At 39.5% G+C, this 27,734-nt stretch overlaps 3 protein-coding genes across 5 annotated transcripts in view; 1 reads left to right on the top strand and 2 right to left on the bottom strand.

Annotated features, from left to right (window-relative positions):
• Nucleotides 1–830: 830 nt before the first annotated feature.
• Nucleotides 831–2,016, bottom strand: LOC137749287 (LOB domain-containing protein 22-like). The gene has a single exon (XM_068489386.2). It carries the CDS (start codon nt 1,957–1,959, stop codon nt 1,015–1,017), a length of 945 nt encoding a protein of 314 aa, XP_068345487.2. The 5' UTR covers nt 1,960–2,016; the 3' UTR covers nt 831–1,014.
• Nucleotides 2,017–3,206: 1,190 nt separating this feature from the next.
• On the bottom strand, nt 3,207–5,011 carry LOC137749190 (uncharacterized). Of its 3 annotated transcripts, XM_088689583.1 has the most exons (7): nt 4,724–5,011; nt 4,584–4,693; nt 4,387–4,449; nt 4,183–4,263; nt 3,856–3,914; nt 3,671–3,741; nt 3,207–3,438 (listed from the first exon to the last, which is right to left on the bottom strand). In XM_088689583.1, exons 1-6 carry the CDS (start codon nt 4,947–4,949, stop codon nt 3,684–3,686), a joined length of 597 nt encoding a protein of 198 aa, XP_088545709.1. In that variant the 5' UTR covers nt 4,950–5,011; the 3' UTR covers nt 3,207–3,438; nt 3,671–3,683. The 3 variants fall into 3 exon arrangements, 2 of the variants coding, with proteins under 2 accessions (XP_088545709.1, XP_068345407.2); XM_068489306.2 differs by having other exon boundaries at nt 4,584–4,966; XR_015958650.1 differs by lacking the exons at nt 3,207–3,438; nt 3,671–3,741 and having other exon boundaries at nt 3,788–3,914; nt 4,080–4,263; nt 4,584–4,994.
• A 29-nt stretch (nt 5,012–5,040) lies between these two features.
• Nucleotides 5,041–27,734, top strand: part of LOC148689535 (uncharacterized) — a 49,960-nt gene continuing 27,266 nt past the window's right edge. Inside the window, exon 1 of the mRNA XM_088689584.1 lies at nt 5,041–5,205. The gene's annotated coding sequence lies outside the window, so the exon portion shown is untranslated. The remainder of the gene's footprint in view (nt 5,206–27,734) is intronic.

The following is a 27,734-nucleotide window of genomic DNA, read 5'->3' as shown; positions in this document are numbered from 1 at the left end:
TGTATATGTAGTTGAATATATGATTTGATTAGTATAAAACAATTCTTTCAATAAAAATTGACATTGAAAATATTATTAACTCTAAAAACAAAAATATTGTATTTGTATCCTTTTAATTTTGTTGACGAAGTTGGATCATCGCAAATAACATATTATTGTTGGAAAAACAATATGCGCTCTTATAAATAACATTTTATTGTTGGAAAAACATTTTTCGACACAATGTTTTGGTCGTAAGAAAAGTATCGCACCAAAAAACCGATGTAGTTTAGAAAGTATATTTGACGGTCATACAAGTATTTGCGACGGTTAGACAAGGTCCTAAATTTGGGTTCGACCTTTAAGCATCGGACATGGTCTTATTCTACAGAACAAAAAATCTTTTAGGGAAATTGAGAATTCTCATGTCTATTTAAAGAATAACGCTAGAAAGACCATCTATTTAGACCATGTGCACATTGTTAGCTTGCTAACTCACCTTCTTCTGTTCAACTCGCTCTATCTACCCTTAACAATGCTTCCTCACTGCAATTTCAAGTTACAACTTAATTAATTAATTAAGATTAGCAAGTGACAAGGAAGAGGATGAATTTTGTATGAGACTTTCCCATTCTTTTCTCAACTTTTAGAATTTTAACCACTCGAAGGGCTTCGAACGGTTCTCAAGGCCAGAGGGCGTTCAAGCATTGATTGAAGGATCTCGAGTGCTTAGTTGTCCAAATTTTTCGTTGAAACGCAAGAGTAATGCTAAATAAATATATCTGTCCCACTAGTTTAATTATCTTTGGACCTTGAATCTTTTGTTTTTTGTTTTTTTTTTTTAATAAAAAAAAAGGGAAAAGGGGTCATTTTATTGACTCATTTCTTAAATCGCAAAGAAGAATAGCTACATTCGATTGAAAATCACGCAGAGGGGCTTCTAGCTCAATTGGTAAAAAAATTTACCCTCAAATCTAACCCAACTATCACCCTCGATTTAAAAATAAAAAATAAAAAAATGAAGAAAAAAAAACATTAGGAAGACATAAGTAATTCTGTGTTTGTCACTACAAACCTGTGTTGATGATCACCGTTAATATCGACAACCTCCCCATTATTTCTCTCATGATCATCACCACAACCCATCTGATCAAGGAACGGTTTCAAATCCTCACATCCATTGGCAATCCCATTCATCCCACCACCACATTGCTTGATATCCAAGGAAGACATAGAATCCTGCATGGCCCACATGCTCACATCTTCATGCAAATGTTGATGATGTGGATGTACATGTGGGCCCCCATTATTATTGTCACTGTTATTGTTGCTGTTAGCGTTGTTTTGAACAAACACATAAGGCAGTTGTTGTTGTTCGTGCGGTTGTTCTTGCTGCAGTGCAACTGCATGGTGAGGAGGCTGAGGTTGTTGAATATAATGGAAATGCCCCATTGGGTTGCCGCACAAGCTCAAAGGATCCCCGTTAATCAATAGATCGCACGTGTTTTGATCTCCGATTTCCGGCATTTGAATCGGGTTTTGATGTTGTTGTTGATGAACTTGTTGTGCCTGAGCTGTGCATATGGCTAGCTGGTGAAGAACAATGTCGAGCTCAGCCTTGTTGTACTCGATCAAGCGCTGCATCTCGCGAATGATTCTGTAACAACCGCCAACAGGATCATTGGCGCGAACGTCAGACTGGAAGATGATGGTGCGCATGGCCTCATCCTTATCGGGCTGGTCAAGGTGTTTGATGATTTTCGTGATGTTGCTGACGCCAAAGAGCTTGTGAGCGTTGAGGAACTGGCGCTGGCGGTCGTGGGGGAAGTAAGGGGCTAGAATGCAGTCGGGGGCGCACTTTCTGCGCTGGTATTTGCACGCAGCGCAAGCCTGCGTGTTGCCGTTGCCTTTTGTTGACGGTGTTGTGGTTGTCGTCGAAATGTGATGAGTGTGGTTATGGCTATGGCCACTACTACTCATGATAAATTTCTTTTCTTTTTCGGGGGGTTGATGCGTTGTTGGTGCTGTTGGAATGGGATGCGTTTCCGGCGGGGGTGGTGGAGGCTGTTTTTTTTCTTGATGAGGCTTTTTTTTCTGGGGGGTGGGGAGGGGGCTTCCCTTATTTTCTCAATGGAAGTGAGGAGGAAAGGGGGAATGAGGGATGGGGAGAGATAAGAGGGACAGAGAGGCAGATATCTTAACGGTTTCTGTTGGGGAATTTTTGGTTAATGAAATGTGATTAGTTTAGGGTGGTGTAAGATTAGGTGGTGTCTTAATTTGATTATTAGCCAAAAATAGAAAGAGGATGGTTTGTCTGTTTTTGGGTAAAACCAAATTAGCATTACACAATATGAAATAATCTTAATTTCCTTAAAAATATAATTAACAAGTTAAAAGGCGTTGCGGTATCTAAAATATGTTTAAATGTTACATCCGCGGTTACCCCGTTGTGAGTGTATTGTATACACGTTGCTGGACACAAGAACTTCTCCATGCGTGGTGCATGTTAGGTTCAAAGCTTAAGCCATCTCCAACGGAGAGGGTTACAGGTCCAAAAGCCAAAAACTGGCTTGATTTGCCCAAAAACTCATCTCCAACCGATGGCTAGGCCATCATTTTATGGAGCCCACCAAGCCATTATTTGGCCAAAGAGGTGATGTATAGCCAAATGTAGCCCCCCGCTTAGTCCTTTTTTTGGGACCCAGCTCCTCAATTGCATAATTGATTTAAATTCAACAGTTACATTTAAAAATATCCAACGATAATTTTATTAAATTAACTAATAAATTTATAGTATAAATTTAAAACTAATAAATTATTGAGAGGCTATATTTAGTTCCTTCGGTTGGAAATGACATATGACTATGGCTTGATAGTGTTCATTTAAAAATAATTTCTTATAGAGCTATAATTCTAGACGGAACCATATTTAGCATTTTCGGTTGGAGATGACCTTAGAGAGGTGTGTATTGGACTCGACTCCAAGTCTTTGGTCCGATGATCAAAGTAGCCAACTCGAGGGACATTATAATCAGCTCTAGTTCGCCAGGCTCGGAAAAGTGTGAGGTTGCATAATGCAATTTTAGAGCCAGAGCCAGTACATGATGTGATACTGATAAGAGATTAGGGCAATTCGGGATTAGTCTTCGTGATTCGAGTATTAATGAACCAAAAGGGACACAAAAACACCGGCAGGAGACTCGATATCTTACGAAGGAACACAAGTATAAAGTAAATCTCCAACTCATTCCATGAAATTGCTAGATGATACAAAGAGAATAAATGACTACGGTTCAGTAGCTACAAACAGATACAGAAATCGACTTCAATGTACAAATACAATAACTCGGAAAGTTTCTTCTCAACAACTAATTAACATGCAGTACACCAACTATCCAAAGCTTGTCGACCCTTCCTCTTGAATTTCAGCAGTTGTGCATATCTCAATTGCAAGAAGATCTGAATTCAGAATTCAAAATGATGGTGAGAAACCGTTCCATAATTCTTGGGACATTGTAAGTAATATACACGCAATTTTTTGTTCTGATTTTCGGAGACAAGGTTCGATGTCAAAAACAAAAAAGTGCACACATAGTTTCTTAATAGATAATTCTGAAACAGCAAGGAGCCGAAGGCAAAGACATTTTCATTTTACGAGCTCTAATCTAAATAAAGGAAGGGAATGTCTTACGATTCACGAACAGCTAAGGTTCAGAGCTGAGGAGGTCTTCAACAGACCTTCTGTACTTTGTAATCAGGTCCCTGGAATTCAATTCAACAACGAGAACAAAAGCAACATGTCATAAAATTGAATCAAGAAACCAACATATTTACTTAGTATTAAATACAACCAATAGAGCACTAGAGTGTACACATTTCCTCTGATGCAACAGTTGCTCACTTTCTTCCAACTTCTGCTTCTGTCGCTCAACCGTCTACAACCAAAAGCCACACAAATCTTCAACATTCCACTCCAATACTAAGAAAATGCTATATTGTAATACATTGTGGCATGTTCTGCTACCAAACTATTACTCCAAATCATCGACCATATATAAATTTGCGAACCAAATGGAATGAAAACATAACATGCCGGAGACCTTAATAAGACCACACTCCACATAAAGTCTCACATTAAACAATGTCATCCGATGCATCCCCCATTGATTATCCTGCAACAAACAATCAAAATAACTCAATTACCAAAGCCTTGGTGCTGATCGATCCGGATATGGAGTTGAGCAGCTGCTGGCACTTCTCAAAGTGGTTGTTCAAATCGCTAACCTATCAGAATTCAGAACCCATTACACAATTCATAAATTGAACCCTAAGTTCATCACAAACCTTCAAAATAACAACTTTAACAAAAAAAAAAACATTCGAAAACCCCCAATTACAAAATAATACCAATGCATCAGACTGCTGATCCCTAGTTCCATTCTCGATCGTGTCCGCTAATTTCTCCACCAACTGCATTACACCAAAGCAAACCCAACAAAATTAAGCATAAATTCAAACCAATATGCATTTCTGATTGTATATATACACACACACAGAGAGATGTATATAAATGTGGACAAGTTAGGGTTTTTGAGTTTGGGTACATGGAAGAGATGGAAATGTGAGGCGAGCGACTGGTGATGCTGCTGCTGTTGATGTTGCTGTTGCTGCTGCTGCTGCTGCTGCTGTTGCTGAAGAAGAAGACGCTGCTGCTTCTGTTGGAACTGCTGTTGTTGCTGCTGCTGCTGCTGATGGTGGAGGTACATATGATCTTGGCTCGAGGGCGTGGAGGGGTTACTGTGGGTCGGCACGCTTGGAATCATATTCCAGCTTCCTCCTCCTCCGCTGCCGCCGGAATACGAATGCTCCATCTTCTCTCCGCCGTACAGATTCACAGATTCCCCGAAGTGGAAAACTGACTGCAGATATTGAATTGAACAACATGGCCAGGGCTCGGTATCATACGACATGTCGTACGGGTTATTTTTTAATTAATTGGGCCTTTAACCCAAATTGGAGCCCCGGTGCTGAAGTACGTCGTTTTAAAGGAGAGGGGAGGTCATTGCCTTTGTGAAGAATTGCAGACCCCAATTCCAGCTTCCTAGGGAGAAGGGAGTTATTCAAAGGCGGGGCAGCGTTTGGATTTCTCGCTCTCCCCAAATTTTGGTTGCAGACGATAAAAAGCTTTCGATTTTGTGCAGGAACCAAGTTCCTTTTCTTTGGGAGGTTCGTTTTCTAATTCCAATGTATGCTGTATGCTGTATGCTGTATGCTGTATGCTGTATGCTGTATGCATGTATGCTGTATGCTGTATGCTGTATGCATGTATTTATGCATGTATGAATGAATGTATGTGGTGTTGGTTTTGGGAGATTTGGTGATCAAATTATATGATATTAGTGAAATTATCATCTGGGTATTTGTGATTTGATTGCCTTATGCAAAAGACACCTACTTTTTGAGGTTAGAAATCTGATTGAAAGATGGGTAATTCGTTTGATTTGTCCATGATTGTTGGTTGATTGTTTAATTAATGTGATGTTTTGAATTGAGATACATGTTAATGAATGTTAAGCTGGCAACTTGAAAAGTTGTATGTTGATGGTATTAGAACGTGAGAATATTTTCTGCAACTGCAATTTGGTTATCGGTTCAAGGGCGCGGGGTGCCCCTGATTTTTCAGGGTAAGAAGGGGTAGAGAAAATGGCTCGAGCCAATGTTTGAGTACTAAGTGCCACGGCACGGAAGTAACCCATGTCATACTCCTGGGAAAAGCTCAATATAGCTGTTTTCAAATTAAAACTAGCTAAAAAATTGTTGAATGAATTGCCTCCATTTAAAAACAAAGTTTTATCAGGCAGCATCAGGTGTGGTTTTACTTAATCTCTGATAGCTGCCAATGGTCCAGCACTATTATACATTGTTGATGTGAAATATTTTAACACTTAAATTAAAACCCTATGATTGTAGTATGTATAAGTAGGGATTGTTCTAGACCAAGGATTATAAGGGATGCTAATCTACTCTAAACTGACTTAAAAACACAAAACTAAACTTAAAAACACTTAACTAGACTTATATGACTCAAAACAGCACAAAACAATCAAATAGACTCAAACTAGACTCTAAAGGACGATTTGGACGAAAATTACTTTTAACTTGACTCAAAACACTTAAAAACATAAATTTGGACAGATTCTAACTAAAAGACACAACCAAGTAAAGGGGGATTAGGTTTTGGACGAAAATAAGGCAAGCAGATTGCAAAGCCTCTAAACAACTTGGACGAAATTAGGTGAAATATGGGTGAATGACTAGCTAGAGGGTTCATCTCCACACATGACACATATGCATACAAATCGATTTCCAATTATTATTCCTTTAAACCATGAATGACAATGCCCCAAGTTAATTGCATTGCACAACCAACCATCAGATTTTCCTTATTTCATTGAATTGAATGAATACGCATTACAACCAAATTATCTTTCTCAAGTTCCCTATATGAAACGCATGATAGAGATACATATCAAAAGTCATTAAGTTCTATGAAAATCATAAGCATTGACAAGACATTCATCACTATGAAACGCATGAGACTTCTACCAAGGATTCACTTAACACAATCATGACTAGTGACTTCCACTACTTGTGAATATAAGTGAATAGCTATTACGTGAAACTCCCTTTTATTCTAGCATCAAATTCATGCATGCAAACTAAATAGGCCTCCTTAATCAACAGAGCAGAATAAGTTATCAATCAAACAGATAAATAAATCGCATTCATGATTTATGAAACAATAATTGGATATTCATATCACATATATGTTCATGGCTTTGAATTCACCTTTAACTAAAACGAATTTAGTTCCTCATGTTCGCAAAACAAAGATAATTAAATTTAAACATTGAAAACAAAGAATAGAATACACCTAGAAACGCTCCAACAATCCAACGTTTTGAATGGCTGATGCGTGATTTATACGCGCACAAATTAAACCCTCTTTTTGTCGATTTGTAGTATAAGTATAAGTAGGGATCGTTCTAGACCGGGGATTAGGAGGGATTGCAAATCTCTTGGAAACTGACTCAAAAACGTAAAATAAAGTTTAAAACACTAAGACGAACCAAAAAAACAAAAAAATACTTTAAAACATAAACTAAACAGATTCTAAGCACTAAAGAACAGGAAAGTAAAGGGGGGGTTTGATTTGACGAAATTAGCTAAATTGCACAAATTGTAATTAAAAGCAAAACGTAAATATAAATGTGATGAAAATATGGATGATGGAATAGCCAAGGGGTTCTTCTCCACACATGTTACACTTGCATACAAGATTGATTCTCAGTTGGTCTTTCGATAAATTATGAAACTCAACACTCCGGGTTAATTAGGTCCGCTTAAATTAACCGTCAAGTTTTCCTTAAGTTAATTAATTGGATGGGTTAGCGCAACGCAATTCACAACATTCTCCAAAAGTCCTTTACGTGAACAGCACAATAAAGATACAATCAAAGATCATTAAGCAACATGAAAACTATAAGTGTTGACGAGGCATTCGTTACTATGGAATACGCATGAAACTTATGCCAAGAATTCGTTTAACGCGATTGTTTATAAGCAACCTCCACTACTTGTGAATATAAGTTCATAACGATTAGGTGAAATTCACTTATATTCTAGCGTCATATTCATGCATGAAAATTAAGCGCGCATTCTTAATAAACATACATAAATAAGTTATCAATCAAACGGTTAAACAAATTGAATCAACAACTTATGAAATTCCAACGAAAATTAATCAATTCATATTGCAAATATAAACATAGTTTCGAATCACCCCCTAGCTAAAGGGGGTTTTATTTCCTCATAACTTTGAAATTAAAGAAACACCTAAACATTCCAACAACTCAAACTTGAATTGTATGAACGTTTAGGCACTCTTCTCTTCCATTCCTCATACGTACAAAACAAAGAGAATTGAATTTAAACTTTGAAATCAAAGAAACACCTAAACATTCCAACAACTCAAACTTGAATTGTATGAACGTTTAGGCCCTCTTATCTTCCTCGTTATTGTAGCACAAGGTCTAAGGTGAGGTTTGGGGGATTATGGAAATGGTAGAGGAGTGGTGGAAATGGAAGCAATGGAGGAGAAGTGGAAGGGGGACTCACGGTTTTGGATTCTAAGGGGAAGTGTTTGTGGTGTGTTGTGTATGAAAATGAGATCCCCATGAATGAATGAATGCAAGGGTATTTATAGGAGTAGTGGAGGGAACATATGGCTATGTCATTTGTAGGTGAAGTAGGTGGATGTTGTAGGTGAAGTAGGTGGATGTTGTAGGTGAGTAGGTGGATGTTGTAGGTGAAGTAGGTGGATGTTGTAGGTGAGTAGGTGGATGTTGTAGGTGAAGTAGGTGGATGTTGTAGGTGAAGTAGGTGATAAGTGATAAGTGTATGATATGTTAAGTGATAAGTGAATGATTATGATAAGTGATAAATGAATCTATGATATGATAAGTGATGAATGATAAGTGATAAGTGGTGATGATATGTGATAAGTAATGAGTGGTGATGATAAGTATGGAGCATGTGAATTAACTAATGAAGGAAATGCATGTGCAATGACAATGTGTTAGAATGGATGTGTGTTATGCATGGCATGATTGGGATTAGGAAAGGTTTTAAATGTCCTAAAACTAAAGAGAACAAGGTTCCAACACTTTGGTCTTCAATTAGGTCTTCAATTTCGTCCAACACTTTGGCTCCAAGCATAAGCTATCCATCCTTAGCCCAAAAGTGCTCCAAAAGTCTCCAAAATGCATCTTTTTGCTCCTTTAGCCCTTTGGACCTATAAACACACGAAAATAGCTTAAAGTACTAAAATAACTAAAGAAACATAACGTAAATGAACGAGAACAAGCCATTTAAGTCGCATGAATATGCTCCTATCAAATACCCCCACACTTAGCTTTTGCTAGTCCTCGAGCAAAACAAAACAAAAGAAACCAAAAACAAAACAAAACGAACAAAACACAACCTACACCTTCCAACAATCGTCTCAGATTTCCAATGCACATGACAAGTTAAAAATCATTAGTCCCATAGATTTTTAGCCATCTTTACAGTTAAGTACATTCTTAATCATAGTCACCACATACTAGTTCACAATTAAGCATTTAAAACACATTTCGAAAGTAGTAACATGCCTTTAGAGAATTTCCTCAATTCCTTACTAGAATGCACTCTATTTTCACACAGATTTTCTGACTACACACCCTACACTAGTTATATGTGAGAGATTGATGTAAACATGTAGACGAACACTCACATATGTTATAATAAGGAAAGCATTTTCTGGAGTTAATAAGCATGTTTAGATATGATCTCATGAATGGAATGCTACTACTTAGACGCGAGAACCAGTGACACCATAAGCTCATACCAAGTTCAAACTCCACAATTGAAATACATAACACTCAAGATAGAAGTCAAGGGTTGTAACGGGGCTAAAGGTGTTTGGCTAACAAAGAAAGGTGAAGGATAAACAAACATTCTTAAAGCAATAGTGAGCAAAGTATTTGAATTAGGCACTTAGAATTCCCTTTAGAACGCAAAAATCAACTTTGAACACCCAAGGGAAAGTCACACAAAACTTAGGGCCATATTCAACTTTTTGGACCCTTTCTTCAACCATCAACGCTCGTGAGTTCATTCTTACTTATTTTCACTCCTTTTTTTTTTTTTTTTTTTTTTTTTTTCTTCTTTTTCTTTTGAATCTCGAAACATACATATAAACGTAAGAACAAACTTTTACTCCCCCACACTCATTTAAGTCATGCTCACTATACTTTTACTCCCCCACACTCATTTAAGTCATGCTCACTATACATCAAATGAACAAACTTTTACTCCCCCACACTCATTTAAGTCATGCTCACTATACTTTAAGAACAAGGGTATAGGAAAGTCCTACACTAAGCTAGGTAAGGGAAATGTGGGAAAACAAAGAATAAAAGCTAAACAAGGCTCAACGGGGTTAAAACTTACAACAAATACGAAGTATGGGAAGTAAGTTTATTTGGCTATGGTGGTGGTCACTATACAACTTCTTCTTGAATATGTGTTATGCAAATCAATAACATGCTTTGAATGAAAAGGGCATGAGTTCTAGCATTTGGAACTATATGATGAAACGCCTTCTAAGTAGTAACCAAGCAAAGAATAATGAGATCATGCAACGACTTTAGAAAACAAGAAATCACAGATTATACTCTCCAAAGAACGTTATAGGTTCAAGTCTCTCAGGGTTGTAGCGTTTGTTTGAGTTCCTTCCTTCAAGCATGTTACAAAAACGAATTTTTTTCTTTTATGATTGCATGTGAAGTCATACATTATAACCATAACCAAGCATATACCAAGAGTAAATCAAACTTTTCTCTATGTTTATAACTCTTTTTAACAGTCATGCAATTACAAACCAAATCCTTATCATTGTGTTGGAAGGTATCCTAAGACACAAACACACAAAAACGACTCAAAACACTCTTTTTAGGCTTTTTAAAACACGTTTTTCAAATTTTTATGTGATTTTCGGAGTTATAAAAACAAAACATACTAAAACACTCTAAAACAACTTAAAAACACCTTAAAACAGCAAGGAACAACATTTGAAGTTATGGGTGATAAAATCCCACGAATTTGCATTAAATATACTTAGTTACCCCCCCCCACACTTAAATCAAACATTGTCCTCAATGGTTTAAGCATAGATTCACACAAAACATAAGTAAACACACAAAAAACATTTAAACATACTAAACATGGCAGAATGTAATTAACAAAGAGAAGAGTTTAGGGACGCAAATCTGGTTATGGAGTGTAAATTCCGTCTTCTCTTTGTTGATTGCATTGAGGCTTGATCTGGATGAATCCATAGGCTTACTCTCGAACTGGTTGCCGCCCATCGTTGATTTTCCTTTGTGCTACTCTTGATCTGGGCAGCAGGATTCTTTTGGTCTTCCCCGAAGGTCTGAGCTTACTCCTTTGGTCTGTTTCTTTGTTCAATCTTTCCAATTCGTATTGAAAAGGGTTGGAGGATAACTCAGCCTAAGTTTGTCTCCACATGCTTCAATGTATCATTTTCACTTGCCTTACTCGCTCCCTTTTGCAGAAGTGGTCCCTTCTCTGGAAGTGTATCAACCGTTGAAGATGACTACTCGAGAGCAACGCTAGGTAAGCAATCAGGAATAGATTCCAGGCAGTTGGCTCCAGATCGGAAGACTGACTCCAAGTGCCGGCTGATTGCTTCTTTCACTTTGCCATGCGAGTAAGAACAAGGACAAAGAAAAGGACAGGGAAAGAGCATGATATGAGATACTTTTGCTTTAGACCTTCTTGATATGAGATACCTTTGCTTTTGAAGAAACGGCGAATGAAGCAGCATATGTATTTGTTGTGGTTGTCTCCACATGCTTCGATCGACCGTTTCCTTCTGCCTCATTTGTACTCCAGGTTTCTGGTATCTTCTTTGGGGGAGAAAAAATTGAGTATTTCAAGAGGCTTTGCTGTGAGTGCGCCCTCAGAGGTGAGGGAGGGTTGGACATTTTCTTCAGGTTTTCCTTGCCATAAAAACGAAGGTCGACATATATAGAGATAATAGCAAGTGGTGGTACTGTTCTTTTACCCTTGTCGACAGACGTTTTGATCCTGCAAATCCGGCTTTTTGAAATAATGGCGCCTCTTCGATCTCTGAACACGCCTCTTCGATTTCTGAGCAGGCGCCCCTTCGATTTCTGAACGACGCCCCTTCGATTTCTGAACGACGCCCCTTCGCTTTCTGAGCGACACGTGGTAGTGCAGATGCGGCTCTTTTTGACAAAGCTGCACGCGTCTTCTTAAAAGCTGAGAAAGCGTCGCCTAAATTACGCCGGAAATTCCGGCTTTTTGAATCGGTGGACGCGTCGCCTTGGCTTCTTATTGAGGTATCGATCACCGCCACAAACACACTCTGAAGATTTCCCATTCTTGAAAATCGTCTCCGGCCCTTCGAAATTTAACTCCATCCACCCATTCTCTTTGAACACTTTTGAAAAAAATGGCAAACTCATCGAACCTTAGCTTAGATTTGAGTCTCAGCAGCAATCCGGTTACGCCCCGTCAAGGTAATGTATGGCGCCCTTCTTTTTTTTCTTCTAACGGTCCTCTTTCAGGTGAAGACTCTGTGATGCAGGACGCCACAACAGCTACAATAGTAGCTAGGAACCTCCTCACACCAAAAGATAGTAGGCTGCTGTCAGGACGGTCCGATGAGTTGGCCGTTCAAGAGTCCCTCGCACTTAGTGTTCAGTGTGCGAGTTCTGTGTCCAACATGGGCCAACGCCTGCTTGCCCGCTCCCGTCAGGTGGAATCATTGATGGCAGATGTGGAAAGTCTCAAGCAGGAGATCCAGCAGCTGAAGTATGAGAATAGAAGTTTGCACGTGCTTGCAAACAACTATTCGACGGGCATGAAGAGGAAGCTTGATGAGCTGCAAGAGTCTGAAGGTCGGATTCACAGTGACCGTCAAAGGTTTTCGTCTTTCCTCTAGAGGCACCTTTTTCCTGGCTCATCCAGCGCTTGGCCAAGTATTGAGGCCTGGAATGCTCTATCTTCGATGCCTCCCGCTCCGATGCCTTCTGTTCCTACGCCTTCCGCTCCGATGCCTTCTGTTCCTACGCCTTCCGCTCCGATGCCTTCTGCTCCTACGCCTTCCGCTCCAAGAGTAAAGCCACGTAGTGGGGCCTCAAGCAAACAACCTTTATGAAGCACCATCTTTCTTTGTTTAGCAGTGCCTATCAATAAATCAAACATTTTCTCAATGTTACAATCATAGACTCACACAATTAATAAACAAACAAACAATAACAACTAAACAACCTAACAAGGCAGAAACGAAATAGCAACAAAGAAAAGAACTTTTTTTTTTTTTTTTTTTTTTTTTTTTTTTTTTAAATTTTTATCAAATTTTCGGAGTTTTATACCAAGACACTATAAAACACACTAAAACACTCTAAAAACGCTTAAAACAGCAAGAAACAACATTCTAAGTGATAGGTGAATAAATCCCACGAAATTCATGCAAATACAAATTGTTTACCCCCCTACACTTAAATCAAACTTTGTCCTCAATGTTTTAAGCAGAAAGTCACAACAGAGCAAGCAAATAAACAAATACGAGAAAGAAAGCAAAGTAAAGGCCGTAAAGAAAAAGAAAGGAATAAAAATAAGTCTCTTAAAGGGGTTTCCAAGTTCTTCTCTATTCGGATGCATGGGTTGCCTCCCACGAAGCGCTTTCTTTTACGTCTTTCAGCCGGACGAGTACCCTCTTTTAATCTTCATTTGAGCCCACGGAATGGAAAGGAATGTCTTCCACCACTTGCCCCACACCATGCTCGTAATATGGCTTCAACCGATGCCCGTTCACCTTGAATTCTACGCCATTCCTTAAGCTTTTTATGTGGACTGCACCATAAGGTAAAACGTTAGTAACAACAAACGGGCCAATCCATTTAGAACGCAACTTACCAGGAAACAAACGTAGGCGAGAGTTGAAAAGTAACACTTTCTGCCCAACTGTGAAGGTCTTGGTTCGAATCATTTTATCATGGAATGCTTTGGTCTTGGCTTTGTACATCCGGGCATTCTCATAGGCTTCATTCCGAATCTCCTCAAGTTCATTCAATTGGAGCTTCCTATGAACTCCCGCTGCATCTATGTCCATGTTGAAAGTCTTCACGGCCCAATGTGCCTTGTGCTCTAACTCTACGGGCAAATGACATGGCTTACCATAGACGAGCCGAAAAGGTGACATCCCAATGGGTGTTTTGTACGCCGTACGATATGCCCACAGTGCATCATCTAAACGTAAGCTCCAATCCCTCCTTGTTGGTCCAACGGTCTTCTCCAAAATTTGTTTGATTTCTCGGTTAGACACCTCGGCTTGGCCATTTGTTTGAGGATGGTAAGGTGTGGAGACCTTATGGTTGACATGGTACTTTCTTAGCAACGCCTCAATGGTCCGATTGCAAAAGTGAGACCCTCCATCACTTATGATTACTCTCGGCATTCCAAACCTAGCAAAAATGTTAGTTTTCACGAAATCTGCAACCGCCTTAGAATCGTTAGTACGGGTGGCTTTTGCTTCCACCCATTTAGAAACATAATCAACGGCTAGCAAGATATAAGTGAAACCATAAGATGGAGGGAAAGGGCCCATGAAATCAATGCCCCAAACATCAAAAATTTCAACATTAAAGACAGGGGTTTGCGGCATTTGGTCCTTGGTACCTATGTTACCCATTCGTTGGCAACGATCACAAGACATACAAAAGGTTCTAGCATCCCTAAATATAGTCGGCCAATAAAAACCACACTCTAAAACCTTGAGGGCAGTGCGTTGTGTGCCAAAATGACCACCACATGCATATGTGTGACAAAAGCTTAGAATTGAGTGAAATTCAGAATCATGCACACATCTACGTACAATTTGATCTGAGCAATACTTCCACAAATAAGGGTCATCCCAAACATAGAAACGTGCATCATTTTTAAGCTTATCACGTTGGTGCTTGTTTAGTTCATTTGGAATTTGTTTAGCCACCAAGTAATTCACTAAATCTGCATACCATGGTTCACTTACCTCAATGGAAAGCAGCTGCTCATCGGGAAAAGTTTCAGGGATAGGTACGGCATGTTCATGCTCCTCGTGGATCATTCGGCTTAAATGGTCAACCACTACATTCTCGCTTCCTTTCTTATCCCGGATTTCAATATCAAATTCTTGAAGAAGAAGAATCCAACGGATAAGCCTCGGCTTTGCTTCCTTTTTCGTGAGCAAGTACCTCAAAGCTGCATGATCAGAATAAACGATTACTGTAGTACCAATTAAATATGAACGGAATTTATCTAAAGCAAAAACCACAGCTAGAAGTTCTTTTTCCGTCGTGGAGTAGTTCAATTGGGCATCATTGAGAGTCCGAGAGGCATAGTATATGACATGCGGCCGCTTGTCTCTTCTTTGTCCTAGAACAGCTCCTAATGCATAGTCGGATGCATCGCACATGAGCTCGAACGGAAGGCTCCAATCTGGAGGTACAATAATGGGGGCCGAGACTAGCTTCTCCTTGAGTTGGTTAAATGCCGAATTACACTCTTCATCAAACTTGAATGGCACATCTTTTTGAAGCAATCGGCAAAGAGGGTTGGACATCTTGGAGAAGTCCTTGATAAAACGCCTATAGAACCCTGCATGGCCAAGAAACGAACGTACCTCTCTAACCGAAGTAGGAGAGGGTAAGTGACGTACAAGGTCTATTTTCGATTTATCTACTTCAATTCCTTTTTCTGAAACAATATGTCCTAAAACTATACCTTGTTTCACCATAAAGTGACATTTCTCCCAATTCAAGACAAGGTTAGTTTCAACACATCGTTTCAAAATTAAGGTCAGATTATCCAAGCAATTATCAAATGAACTCCCAAATACACTGAAATCATCCATGAAAACCTCAATGATCTTTTCAACAAAATCGGAAAATATACTTACCATACACCTTTGGAAAGTGGCCGGTGCGTTGCATAAGCCAAATGGCATGCGACGATAAGCAAATGTTCCAAAGGGACATGTGAATGTGGTCTTCTCTTGATCATCCGGGGCTATCACAATTTGATTATATCCAGAGTATCCATCAAGAAAACAGTAAAAAGCATGACCGGCTAACCTTTCGAGCATCTGGTCGATGAATGGCAAAGGAAAGTGATCTTTCCTAGTCATGGCATTTAGCTTCCGGTAATCGATACATACTCGCCATCCAGTCTGAATGCGTGTAGGCACGAGCTCATTCTCATCATTCTTGATAACAGTTACTCCGGACTTCTTGGGAACGACTTGAACTGGAGAGACCCAACGACTATCGGAGATAGGGTAGATCACTCCGCAATCCAAAAGTTTGATTATTTCCTTCTTCACCACTTCCATCATCGGAGGGTTGAGACGGCGTTGAGCCTCTCGAGTTGGTTTAGCCCCCTCCTCAAGAAGTATACGGTGCATGCATGTGGTAGGGCTTATTCCTTTAATGTCGGCCAAAGTCCACCCTATGGCCGTTTTGTGCTCTCGCAGCACCCTCACAAGCTTCTCCTCCTCCATTGCCGTGAGACTTGATGAAATGATGACGGGCAATGTTTCGCCTTTTCCCAAAAACACATACTTCAAATGGTCCGGCAACGGCTTAAGTTCAAGCGATGGTGCCTGAACAACAGAAGGTAGCATCTTAGTGGAAACTGAATTTGAAAGTGAGAGTGGAACCTTACCATATTGTTCTGGCAATGACTCAAGGGCTGCCACAACCTCAATTATTTCTTCACTAGAACCCATTGCAAAGAATTCCTCATCCTTGCCGTGGCCTTGCATTGGCCCAAATCCTTCATTTTTGCGCTCTATGGCCTTAGTGATGGTTGTTTCCAGGGCGTCCTCGTTCAATTCTTCAAGGTATACCTGCGCCAAAGAATCGATAACATCAATGGAAAAACAAGAATGGTCATCAACGGGATATCTCATAGTTTCAGAAATATTAAAATCAATCACTTCCCCATCGAATTCCATTGTCAAGGTGCCTTTGTATACATCAATCTTCGTTCGGGCCGTCTTCATGAATGGCCTACCAAGGAGAATCGGCAAAGATGTAGAATGGGCTGAATCCTCCATGTCTAGGATGTAGAAATCAGCCGGAAAAATAAAATGGTTCACCTGCACAAGCACATCTTCCAAAACTCCTTTTGGATACGCGTTAGAACGATCGGCCAATTGTATAATTACACCATCTTGTTTTAATTCACCCAAATTCATAGATGCATAAATAGAATAAGGCATGACATTTATGGATGCACCTAAATCAAGCATGGCATGTTCAAAACGATTATGTCCAATCACACAAGGAATCGTGAAACTACCGGGGTCTTTGCACTTGGTAGGCAGTTTACGTTGCAAAACAGCGGACACATTCTCGCTTACCTTCACTACCTCTTTGTTTGCCCTTCTTCTCTTTGTATTGCATAGGTCCTTGAGGAATTTAGCATACTTTGGAACCTGTTTGATTGCATCGAGAAGCGGTATGTTCACTTGCACCTTCCGGAACGTTTCAAGAATGTCCTTCTCGCTTTCTTCCTTTTTTTCTTGCATGAACCTGCGAGGAAAAGGTACATTGGGCAGATTAGGACGTGAAGTACATGAATTTGAACTTAAATTACCTGATTTGGCCGAGTTAGGGTGATCTGCCTCAGGTTGTGTCGTCTCTTCATCTACTTTCTGGGCAGATTTGGGATTGTTTGGCTCGGTCCCAACTTCTTTTCCACCCCTTAGGGTGATGGCCTTGGCGGATTCGAATCCTCCCTTTGGATTGACTGTGGTTGAGCTAGGAAGCTTTCCTTGCTCTCTAATCTGTCCAAGGAACTCAGAAATCTGCCCTATTTGTTTCTTCATATCCGTCATCTCCTTCTCGTTATTTGCTATCCGGTTGTTTTGATTTTGCAACCCCTGCGAAATAGAGGTTAGTAATTGCATAGCTTGATCACTTTCCAAGGACGTACCTGAATGAGATGATGCCGAAGGTTGTTGGGGTTGTTGGGGTTGTTGGGGTTGTTGGGGTGCATACGGCTTGGAATAAAAACCAGGGGGGTTTGGTCTAAATCCTCCTTGTTGGGCAGCTTGTTGTGGCTCCCTCCATTTGAAGTTTGGATGGTCCCTCCATCCGGCATTGTAAGTGTTCGAGTATGGGTTGTTTTGATTTTGTCCTTGGAAACCAATTGCATTGGCAGATTCCCACCCACCATTCTCGATTAGTTGAGGGCACTTGTCGGATGGATGCCCTTGAATTGAGCACACGCCACAAACTTGGTGTTCTTGTGCTTTTGGACCAATCACAACCTGAGAAACAAGAGAAGTAAGATTAGCAAGTTGTGATTGAATTTCAGAAATAGCACTCACCTCATTTACACTTTGTTGTCGTGGGGCTTCCCTTTGACCCACTCCTTCATATTGTTGAGCGTTGAGCGCTCGGTTGGCTATGAGAATCTTGGCATCCCTTGGTGTTTTGTCCACCAATGCTCCTCCCGCTGATGCATCAAGCATTTGACGTTCGATAGGAAGGAGGCCCTCATAGAAATATTGAAGGAGAAGTTCCTCCTTCATTTGATGTTGAGGACATGAAGCTACAAGGCCCTTGAAGCGCTCATAATAAGCCGGGAATGTCTCGCCATGATTCTGTTGAATACCACTAATTTTCTTCCGTAGGAGAATCACTCTCGAAGTAGGGAAGAATTTCTCCAAGAAAGCACGCTTCATACTCTCCCACGAAGTCACAATTCCCGGGGCTAGTTCATAGAGCCAATCTTTGGCCTTGTCCATAAGTGAAAATGGAAAGGCCTTCATCTTCAATATACTCCCATCCACATTGACGGGGGTCATGCTCGAACAAACCACCTCGAACTCCTTCAAGTGTTTGTTGGGGTCTTCCATAGACAAGCCATGGAACTTCGGAATATGGTGTAACAAACTGGATTTGAGTTCAAATTCCTCAGTCTTCCCCTCTGCAGCCGTGGGGTATTGGATACAAAGAGGCAATGCATTATCCAAACCCGAGGCCGAAAGCTCCTTGATGGTTCTATTATCTGCTGCCATGGCTTGTTCTTCTTCAAAAATCTGATCCGTGGGCTTTTCTTCTACACCTACTTCGTCTTCTTCAAGCCCAGGTTGTGGTGGCTCTTGTTGACTCCTCGTTCTCCTCAAAGTGCGTTCAAAATCACCGTCAAAGTCGGAGATGTTCTCTATAATAGGCCGAGAGCTACGAGTCATACACAGTACCTAAAAAAACAAGGAAACAAACAAACTAAGAATCTGAAATAAGAATGCACGAAAAACAAAAAAAATATAAAAATAAAGACAAGGGATTAGCAAAGTTGCTAAGTCCCCGGCAACGGCGCCAAAATTTGATGTGAAAATTACTTGACACTCAAATTAAACCCTCGTTTGACAATTGTAGTAGAATGGATAAGTGAGGGATCGTTCTAGACCGGGGATTAGGAGGGCTTGCTAAAACCTTCTAAATTGACTTAAAAACATAAAAACACAATATAAAACACTATTTAATGCTCGAAGAAAGTAAAACTAAAAATAAGAAAGATTAAGACTAAGACTTCAACGAAATAGGGGGGAATTGGATTTGGACGAATTTAAACTAAAATGAATACTTGGAAACAAAACAAATTGTAAATATGGATTTGACGGAAATGAATGGATGGGAAGCTAGCTAAGGGTTCTTTCTCTACACATGATATTTATGCATATGAATCAATTTCCAGTTATTCCTTCATTGAATTATGAACGACAATGCCCCAAATTAACCGTGACATCACTAGTTAACCCTCAGATTTTCCTTATATTATTGGATTGGATGGCATCATTCGACAACCCAAAACATTCTCAAAAGTTCCCTACATGTCATCATAATAGAGATACAATCGAAGATCATTAAGAATAATGAAAACCATAAGCATTGACAAAGCATTTGCAACTATGACATCATGTTACTCATGCTAAGAATTAAACTTAACGCGATCGTGACAAGCGACCTTCACTACTTTCAAGTATAAGTTAGTAACGATTATGTGAAACCTTCTTAAACTTTAGCCACATATTCATGCATGCTAATTAAGTGTCGACCCTCAATCAACAAACACAAATAAGTTAATCATCAAATAGTTAAGCCAATTGCATTCACGAATCAAGAGTTCATAACCGGAATTCATCAATTCATATCACATAAATAATCATGGTATTGAAATCACCCCTAGCCAAAAAGGGTTTAGTTCCTCATAACTTTGAAATCAAAGAAACACCTAAACATTCCAACAACTCAAACTTGAATTGTATGAACGTTTAGGCACTCTTCTCTTCCATTCCTCATATTACAAAACAAAGAGAATTGAATTTAAACATTGAAATCAAAGAAACGCGTAAACATTCCAACAACTCAAACGTGAATTGTATGAACGTTTAGGCCCTCTTCTCTTCGTCTTCGTTGTAGCACAAGGACTAAGGGATGTTGTTGGTGTGTTGAATGGATTGGGGGATTATGGAAATGGAAGAAATGGAGGAGAAAGGGAAGGGAATGGTGTAGAAAATGGAGAGACTCACGGCTAGGGAGAAGATGGAAGTGTTTGTGGTGTGTTGTGTATGAAAATGAGATCCCCATGAATGAATGAATGCAAGGGTATTTATAGGAGTAGTGGAGGGAACATATGGCTATGTCATTTGTAGGTGAAGTAGGTGGATGTTGTAGGTGAAGTAGGTGGATGTTGTAGGTGAGTAGGTGGATGTTGTAGGTGAAGTAGGTGGATGTTGTAGGTGAAGTAGGTGGATGTTGTAGGTGAGTAGGTGGATGTTGTAGGTGAAGTAGGTGGATGTTGTAGGTGAAGTAGGTGATAAGTGATAAGTGTATGATATGTTAAGTGATAAGTGAATGATTATGATAAGTGATAAATGAATCTATGATATGATAAGTGATGAATGATAAGTGATAAGTGGTGATGATATGTGATAAGTAATGAGTGGTGATGATAAGTATGGAGCATGTGAATTAACTAATGAAGGAAATGCATGTGCAATGACAATGTGTTAGAATGGATGTGTGTTATGCATGGCATGATTGGGATTAGGAAAGGTTTTAAATGTCCTAAAACTAAAGAGAACAAGGTTCCAACACTTTGGTCTTCAATTAGGTCTTCAATTTCGTCCAACACTTTGGCTCCAAGCATAAGCTATCCATCCTTAGCCCAAAAGTGCTCCAAAAGTCTTCAAAATGCATCTTTTTGCTCCTTTAGCCCTTTGGACCTATAAACACACGAAAATAGCTTAAAGTACTAAAATAACTAAAGAAACATAACGTAAATGAACGAGAACAAGCCATTTAAGTCGCATGAATATGCTCCTATCAATGGCTGATAGGAGCATATTCATGCGACTTAAATGGCTTGTTCTCGTGCATTTACGTTATGTTTCTTTAGTTATTTTAGTACTTTAAGCTATTTTCGTGTGTTTATAGGTCCAAAGGGCTAAAGGAGCAAAAAGATGCATTTTGGAGACTTTTGGAGCACTTTTGAGCTAAGGATGGATAGCTTATGCTTGGAGCCAAAGTGTTGGACGAAATTGAAGACCAAAGTGTTGGAACCTTGTTCTCTTTAGTTTTAGGACATTTAAAACCTTTCCTAATCCCAATCATGCCATGCATAACACACATCCATTCTAACACATTGTCATTGCACATGCATTTCCTTCATTAGTTAATTCACATCTCTCCATTTCTCACACCACAACTAACACAAACACTTCCCCTTAGAATCCAAAACCGTGAGTCCCCCTTCCACCACTCCTCATCCATTTCCATAATCCCCCAAACCTCACCTTAGACCTTGTGCTACGACAACGAGGAAGATAAGAGGGCCTAAACGTTCATACAATTCAAGTTTGAGTTGTTGGAATGTTTAGGTGTTTCTTTGATTTCAAAGTTTAAATTTAATTCTCTTTGTTTTGTACGTATGAGGAATGGAAGAGAAGAGTGCCTAAACGTTCATACAATTCAACTTTGAGTTGTTGGAATGTTTAGGCGTTTCTTTGATTTCAAAGATATGAGGAACTAAACCCCCTTTAGCTAGGGGGTGATTCGAAATTATGTTTATTACTTGCAATATGAATTGATTAACTTTCGTTGGAATTTCATAAGTTGTGGATTCAATTTGTTTAACCGTTTGATTGATAACTTATTTATGTATGTTTATTAAGAATGCGCGCTTAATTTTCATGCATGAATATGACGCTAGAATATAAGTGAGTTTCACCTAATCGTTATGAACTTATATTCACAAGTAGTGGAGGTTGCTTATAAACAATCGCGTTAAATGAATTCTTGGCACTAGTTTCATGCTCATCATAGTAACGAATGCCTCGTCAACACTTATAGTTTTCATAATGCTTAATGATCTTTGATTGTATCTTTATTGTGCTGTTCACGTAAAGGACTTTTGGAGAATGTTGTGAATTGCGTTGCGCTAACCCATCCAATTCATTAACTTAAGGAAAACTTGACGGTTAATTTAAGCGGACCTAATTAACCCGGAGTATTGAGTTTCATAATTTATCGAAAGACCAACTGAGAATCAATCTTGTATGCAAGTGTAATATGTGTGGAGAAGAACCCCTTGGCTATTCCATCATCCATATTTTCATCACATTTATATTTACGTTTTACCTTTAATTACAATTTGTGCAATTTAGTTAATTTCGTCAAATCAAACCCCCCCCTTTACTTTCTTGTTCTTTAGTGCTTAGAATCTGTTTAGTTTATGTTTTAAAGTATTTTTGAATTCTTTGAGTCTAGTATAGTGTTTTAAACTTTATTTTACGTTTTTGAGTCAGTTTCCAAGAGATTTGCAATCCCTCCTAATCCCCGGTCCAGAACGATCCCTACTTATACTTATACTACAATTGTCAAAAGAGGGTTTAATTTGTGCGCGTATAAATCCCGCATCAAATTTTGGCGCCGTTGCCGGGGATTAGCAACTTTGCTAATCCCTTGGTTCTTTTCTTTTTTTTGGTTTAGTTGTTTTCGTTTTAGTTTCTAACTTAGTGTTGTTTTCTTTGTTTGTTGTTACTTTTGATATTTGATTTAGTTCTCTTTCTTTGATTTTAGGTACTAGAGAAGTAAGATATGGATTTTGCTAGCATTGAAGCTCAATTGGCAAATCTTACTTCTAAATTGTCGCCGTATGCCGAAAGGACCACAATGCAGAGTGTCCCTACATTTGGTGCTTTATATAGGCAAGGATTTCAAGCCAATCAATGTCCACAAAGAGATTGGAGGGATCATTCAAACTCTATATGGTGGGAAGATCAACAAGTTCAACGTGAAGCATATTGGCAACCATATGAGGAGTTCTATTCAAGACCTATGCAGCCACCACAACTTCATATGCAATATGCTCAATTAAATTCAAGTTCGCCAATAGATTATATTCAAATTCTTAATGAAATAAATTCTTTGGCGCAGGGGTCACAAAATCAAGCCAAGGAGGCTCAACAAGAAGCATATTGGCAACCATATGAGGAGTTCAATACAACACCTATGCAGCCACCACAACCTCCCCCACAACAATTCCAATCAAGTTCAAGTATGTCCATGGATAATGATAAAAATTTTCAATTACTAACCTCTTTGACGCAGGACGAACAAAATCAAGACAAGAAGTTGGGTAAATTGGACGAGCAATTTGGGCAGATTATGGAGTTCATGAAACAAATTCAAGAGCAAAGTGAACTTTCCAACTCAACTATTGAAAACTCGAAGGAAGATTTTGAAATCCATAATGCTATCACTTTGGGAAGTGCTATGGAGGTTGGAGCTGACCTAAAAATGTCCAAACATAGCCTAGAAGTGGATGAAGAGCTGCTAATTGAGGAGGAGGAAGAAGACATGCACACGGCAAGGGTAGAACAACCCTTGCCGCAGCCCCCTAAGCCCTCTAAACCACCCACCACCAGTAAGGACGTCCCAATTCCATGTTATTCTGATGTTATTCCACCCAATGTCCCTTTTCCTAGCAGGTTTTTGATTCCCAACCAAGAAGAGAGTAAAAAGGACATCGTGGAAGCCTTCCCAAAGGAGCAAAATGCTATTCAAATTCTTAGTGCAACACAGCAAGTTTTAGATGGTGTTGAATTCTTCAAAGGACTTTGTACACCAAGAAGAATGATTCAAGAGAAGGTAGTGGCTGGAGAAGATGTAGAAGGCATCAAAGAGGACATATTTGAAACCACAATTCCCAAGGAAGTTGGATTTTATGACACGGGACAAGTCATAACTTTCGAAGGGGTGTTTATTCTGGAGTTCATTTTGGAGCACACAGGTAAGCCGCCTCCTCGAATTTCAATTTTCTTTTATACTAACATGTGGTTAATGATTCAGGCACCCAATCTGGAATTTAAACTATTACCGGATCATTTCAAGTATCACCGCCCATTCAAAGATAAATTCCATGCCGTTTGATCTTATTTATGTAAAAAAAAAAAAAAAAAAAAAAAAAAAAAAAAAAAAGAAGATACTAAACATGGAGAAAGGTGGAGCTTCACAAAGGTTGTTTACGTGAAGCCCCACTACGAGGCGCAGAAGCGGAAGGCGCAGAAGCGGGAGGCATAGAAGCGGGAGGCATCGGAGCGGAAGCCATCGGAGCGGGAGGCATCGGAGCTAGAGCATTCCAGGCCTCAATACTTGGCCAAGCGCTGGATGACCCAGGAAAAAGGTGCCTCTGGAGATAAGACGCAAGCCTTTGACGGTCATTGTGAATTCGACCCTCAGATTCTTGCAGCTCATCAAGCTTCCTCTTCATGCCCGACGAATAGTTATTTGCAAGCACATGCAAACTTCTATTCTCATACTTAAGCTGCTGGATCTCCTGCTTGAGACTTTCCACCTCTGCCATCAATGATTCCACCTGACGGGAGCGGGCAAGCAGGCGTTGGCCCATGTTGGACACAGAACTCGCACACTGAACACTAAGTGCGAGGGACTCTTGAACGGCCAACTCATCGGACCGTCCTGACAGCAGCCTACTATCTTTTGGAGTGAGGAGGTTCCTAGCTACTATTGTAGCTGTTGTGGCGTCCTGCATCACGGAGTCTTCACTTGTGAGAGGACCGTTAGAAGAAAAGAAAGAAGGGCGCCATACGTTACCTTGACGCGGCGCGCCCGTATCACTGCTAAGGCTCAATTCCAAGCTAAGGTTCGATGAATTTGCCATTTTTTCAAAAGTGTTCAAAGAGAAGGGATGAAGTTAAATTTCAAAGGGCCGGAGTCGATTTTCAAGAATGGGAAATCTTCAGAGTGTGTTTGTTGTGGTGATCGATAGCTCAATAAAAAAGCCAAAGCGACGCGTCCACCGATTCAAAAAGCCGGAATTTCCGGCGTAATTTAGGCAACGCTTTCTCGGCTTTTCAGAAGACGCGTTCAACTTTGTCAAAAGATTTCTTCTTTTCAGACAACACGTGGAGGCCATCACCGCAACTACACATCTTTTGCCGACAAGCGCAAAGTTCGGCGACGCTTTCTCTGCTTTTCAGAAAACGCGTGCAGCTTTGTCAAAAGGAGCCGCATCCGCACTACTACGTGTCGTTCAGAAATCGAAAGGGCGCCTGCTCAGAAATCGAAGAGGCGTCGTTCAGATATCGAAGAGACATTTGTCGACAAGGGTAAAAGAACAGTACCACCACTTGATATTATTTCTATATATGTCGACCTTCGTCTTTTATGGCAAGGCAAACCTGAAGAAAATGTCCAACTCTCCCTCACCTCTGAGGGCGCACTCCCAGCAAAGCCTCTTGAAATACTCAATTTTTTCTCCCCCAAAGAAGATACCAGAAACCTGGAGTACAAATGAGGCAGAAGGAAACGGTCGATCGAAGCATGTGGAGACAACCACAACAAATACATATGCTGCTTCATTCGCCGTTTCTTCAAAAGCAAAGGTATCTCATATCAAAAAGGTCTAAAGCAAAAGTATCTCATATCATGCTCTTTCCCTGTCCTTTTCTTTGTCCTTGTTCTTACTCGCATGGCAAAGTGAAAGAAGCAATCAGCCGGCACTTGGAGTCAGTCTTCCGATCTGGAGCCAACTGCCTGGAATCTGTTCCTGATTGCTTACCTAGCGTTGCTCTCGAGTAGTCATCTTCAACGGTTGATACACTTCCGGAGAAGGGACCACTTCTGCAAAGGGGAGCGAGTAAGGCAAGTGAAAATGATACATTGAAGCATGTGGAGACAAACATAGGCTGAGTTATCCTCCAACCCTTTTCAATACGAATTGGAAAGATTGAACAAAGAAACAGACCAAAGGAGTAAGCTCAGACCTTCGGGGAAGACCAAAAGAATCCTGCTGCCCAGATCAAGAGTAGCACAAAGGAAAATCAACGATGGGCAGCAACCAGTTCGAGAGTAAGCCTATGGAATCATCCAGATCAAGCCTCAATGCAATCAACAAAGAGAAGACAAAATTTACACTCCATAACCAGATTTGCGTCCCTAAACTCTTCTCTTTGTTAATTACATTCTGCCATGTTTAGTATGTTTAAATGTTTTTTGTGTGTTTACTTATGTTTTGTGTGAATCTATGCTTAAAACATTGAGGACAATGTTTGATTTAAGTGTGGGGGGGTAACTAAGTATATTTAATGCAAATTCGTGGGATTTTATCACCCATAACTTCAAATGTTGTTCCTTGCTGTTTTAAGGTGTTTTTAAGTTGTTTTAGAGTGTTTTAGTATGTTTTGTTTTTATAACTCCGAAAATCACATAAAAATTTGAAAAATGTGTTTTAAAAAGCCTAAAAAGAGTGTTTTGAGTCGTTTTTGTGTGTTTGTGTCTTAGGATACCTTCCAACACAATGATAAGGATTTGGTTTGTAATTGCATGACTGTTAAAAAGAGTTATAAACATAGAGAAAAGTTTGATTTACTCTTGGTATATGCTTGGTTATGGTTATAATGTATGACTTCACATGCAATCATAAAAGAAAAAAATTCGTTTTTGTAACATGCTTGAAGGAAGGAACTCAAACAAACGCTACAACGCTGAGAGACTTGAACCTATAACGTTCTTTGGAGAGTATAATCTGTGATTTCTTGTTTTCTAAAGTCGTTGCATGATCTCATTATTCTTTGCTTGGTTACTACTTAGAAGGCGTTTCATCATATAGTTCCAAATGCTAGAACTCATGCCCTTTTCATTCAAAGCATGTTATTGATTTGCATAACACATATTCAAGAAGAAGTTGTGTAGTGACCACCACCATAGCCAAATAAACTTACTTCCCATCCTTCGTATTTGTTGTAAGTTTTAACCCCGTTGAGCCTTGTTTAGCTTTTATTCTTTGTTTTCCCACATTTCCCTTACCTAGCCTAGTTTAGGACAATCCCCACCCTTGTTCTTAAAAGATAGTGAGCATGACTTAATTGAATTCCTTTTGAGTTACATTATGCAAGAAAATGAGTGTGGGGGAGTAAAAGTTTGTTCTTACGTTTATATGTATGTTTCGAGATTCAAAAGAAAAGAAAAAGAAAAAAAAAAAAAAAAAAGGAGTGAAAATAAGTAAGAATGAACTCACGAGCGTTGATGGTTGAAGAAAGGGTCCAAAAAGTTGAATATGGCCCTAAGTTTTGTGTGACTTTCCCTTGGGTGTTCAAAGTTGATTTTTGCGTTCTAAAGGGAATTCTAAGTGCCTAATTCAAATACTTTGCTCACTATTGCTTTAAGAATGTTTGTTTATCCTTCACCTTTCTTTGTTAGCCAAACACCTTTAGCCCCGTTACAACCCTTGACTTCTATCTTGAGTGTTATGTATTTCAATTGTGGAGTTTGAACTTGGTATGAGCTTATGGTGTCACTGGTTCTCGCGTCTAAGTAGTAGCATTCCATTCATGAGATCATATCTAAACATGCTTATTAACTCCAGAAAATGCTTTCCTTATTATAACATATGTGAGTGTTCGTCTACATATTTACATCAATCTCTCACATATAACTAGAGTAGGGTGTGTAGTCAGAAAATCTGTGTGAAAATAGAGTGCATTCTAGTAAGGAATTGAGGAAATTCTCTAAAGGCATCTTACTACT

This window comes from Pyrus communis, chromosome 17 (assembly GCF_041283825.1).
Source record: "Pyrus communis isolate YQ-2024b chromosome 17, ASM4128382v1, whole genome shotgun sequence".
NCBI lineage: Eukaryota > Viridiplantae > Streptophyta > Magnoliopsida > Rosales > Rosaceae > Pyrus > Pyrus communis.
Note: the sequence above shows the minus strand (reverse complement) of the source record. Positions and strands in the feature narration are given on the sequence as shown.

Excerpts from the sequence above, each read along its gene's own strand:
- LOC137749287 (XM_068489386.2), bottom strand. The coding sequence starts at position 1,959 with ATGAGTAGTAGTGGCCATAGCCATAACCACACTCATCACATTTCGACG.
- LOC137749190 (XM_068489306.2), bottom strand. The coding sequence starts at position 4,949 with ATGTCGTATGATACCGAGCCCTGGCCATGTTGTTCAATTCAATATCTG. Across the intron at positions 4,450-4,583 it reads CACATTTCCATCTCTTCCAT|TTGGTGGAGAAATTAGCGGA; the intron begins GTACCCAAACTC and ends GGTGTAATGCAG. Across the intron at positions 3,742-3,855 it reads CAACTGTTGCATCAGAGGAA|GGACCTGATTACAAAGTACA; the intron begins ATGTGTACACTC and ends ATTGAATTCCAG.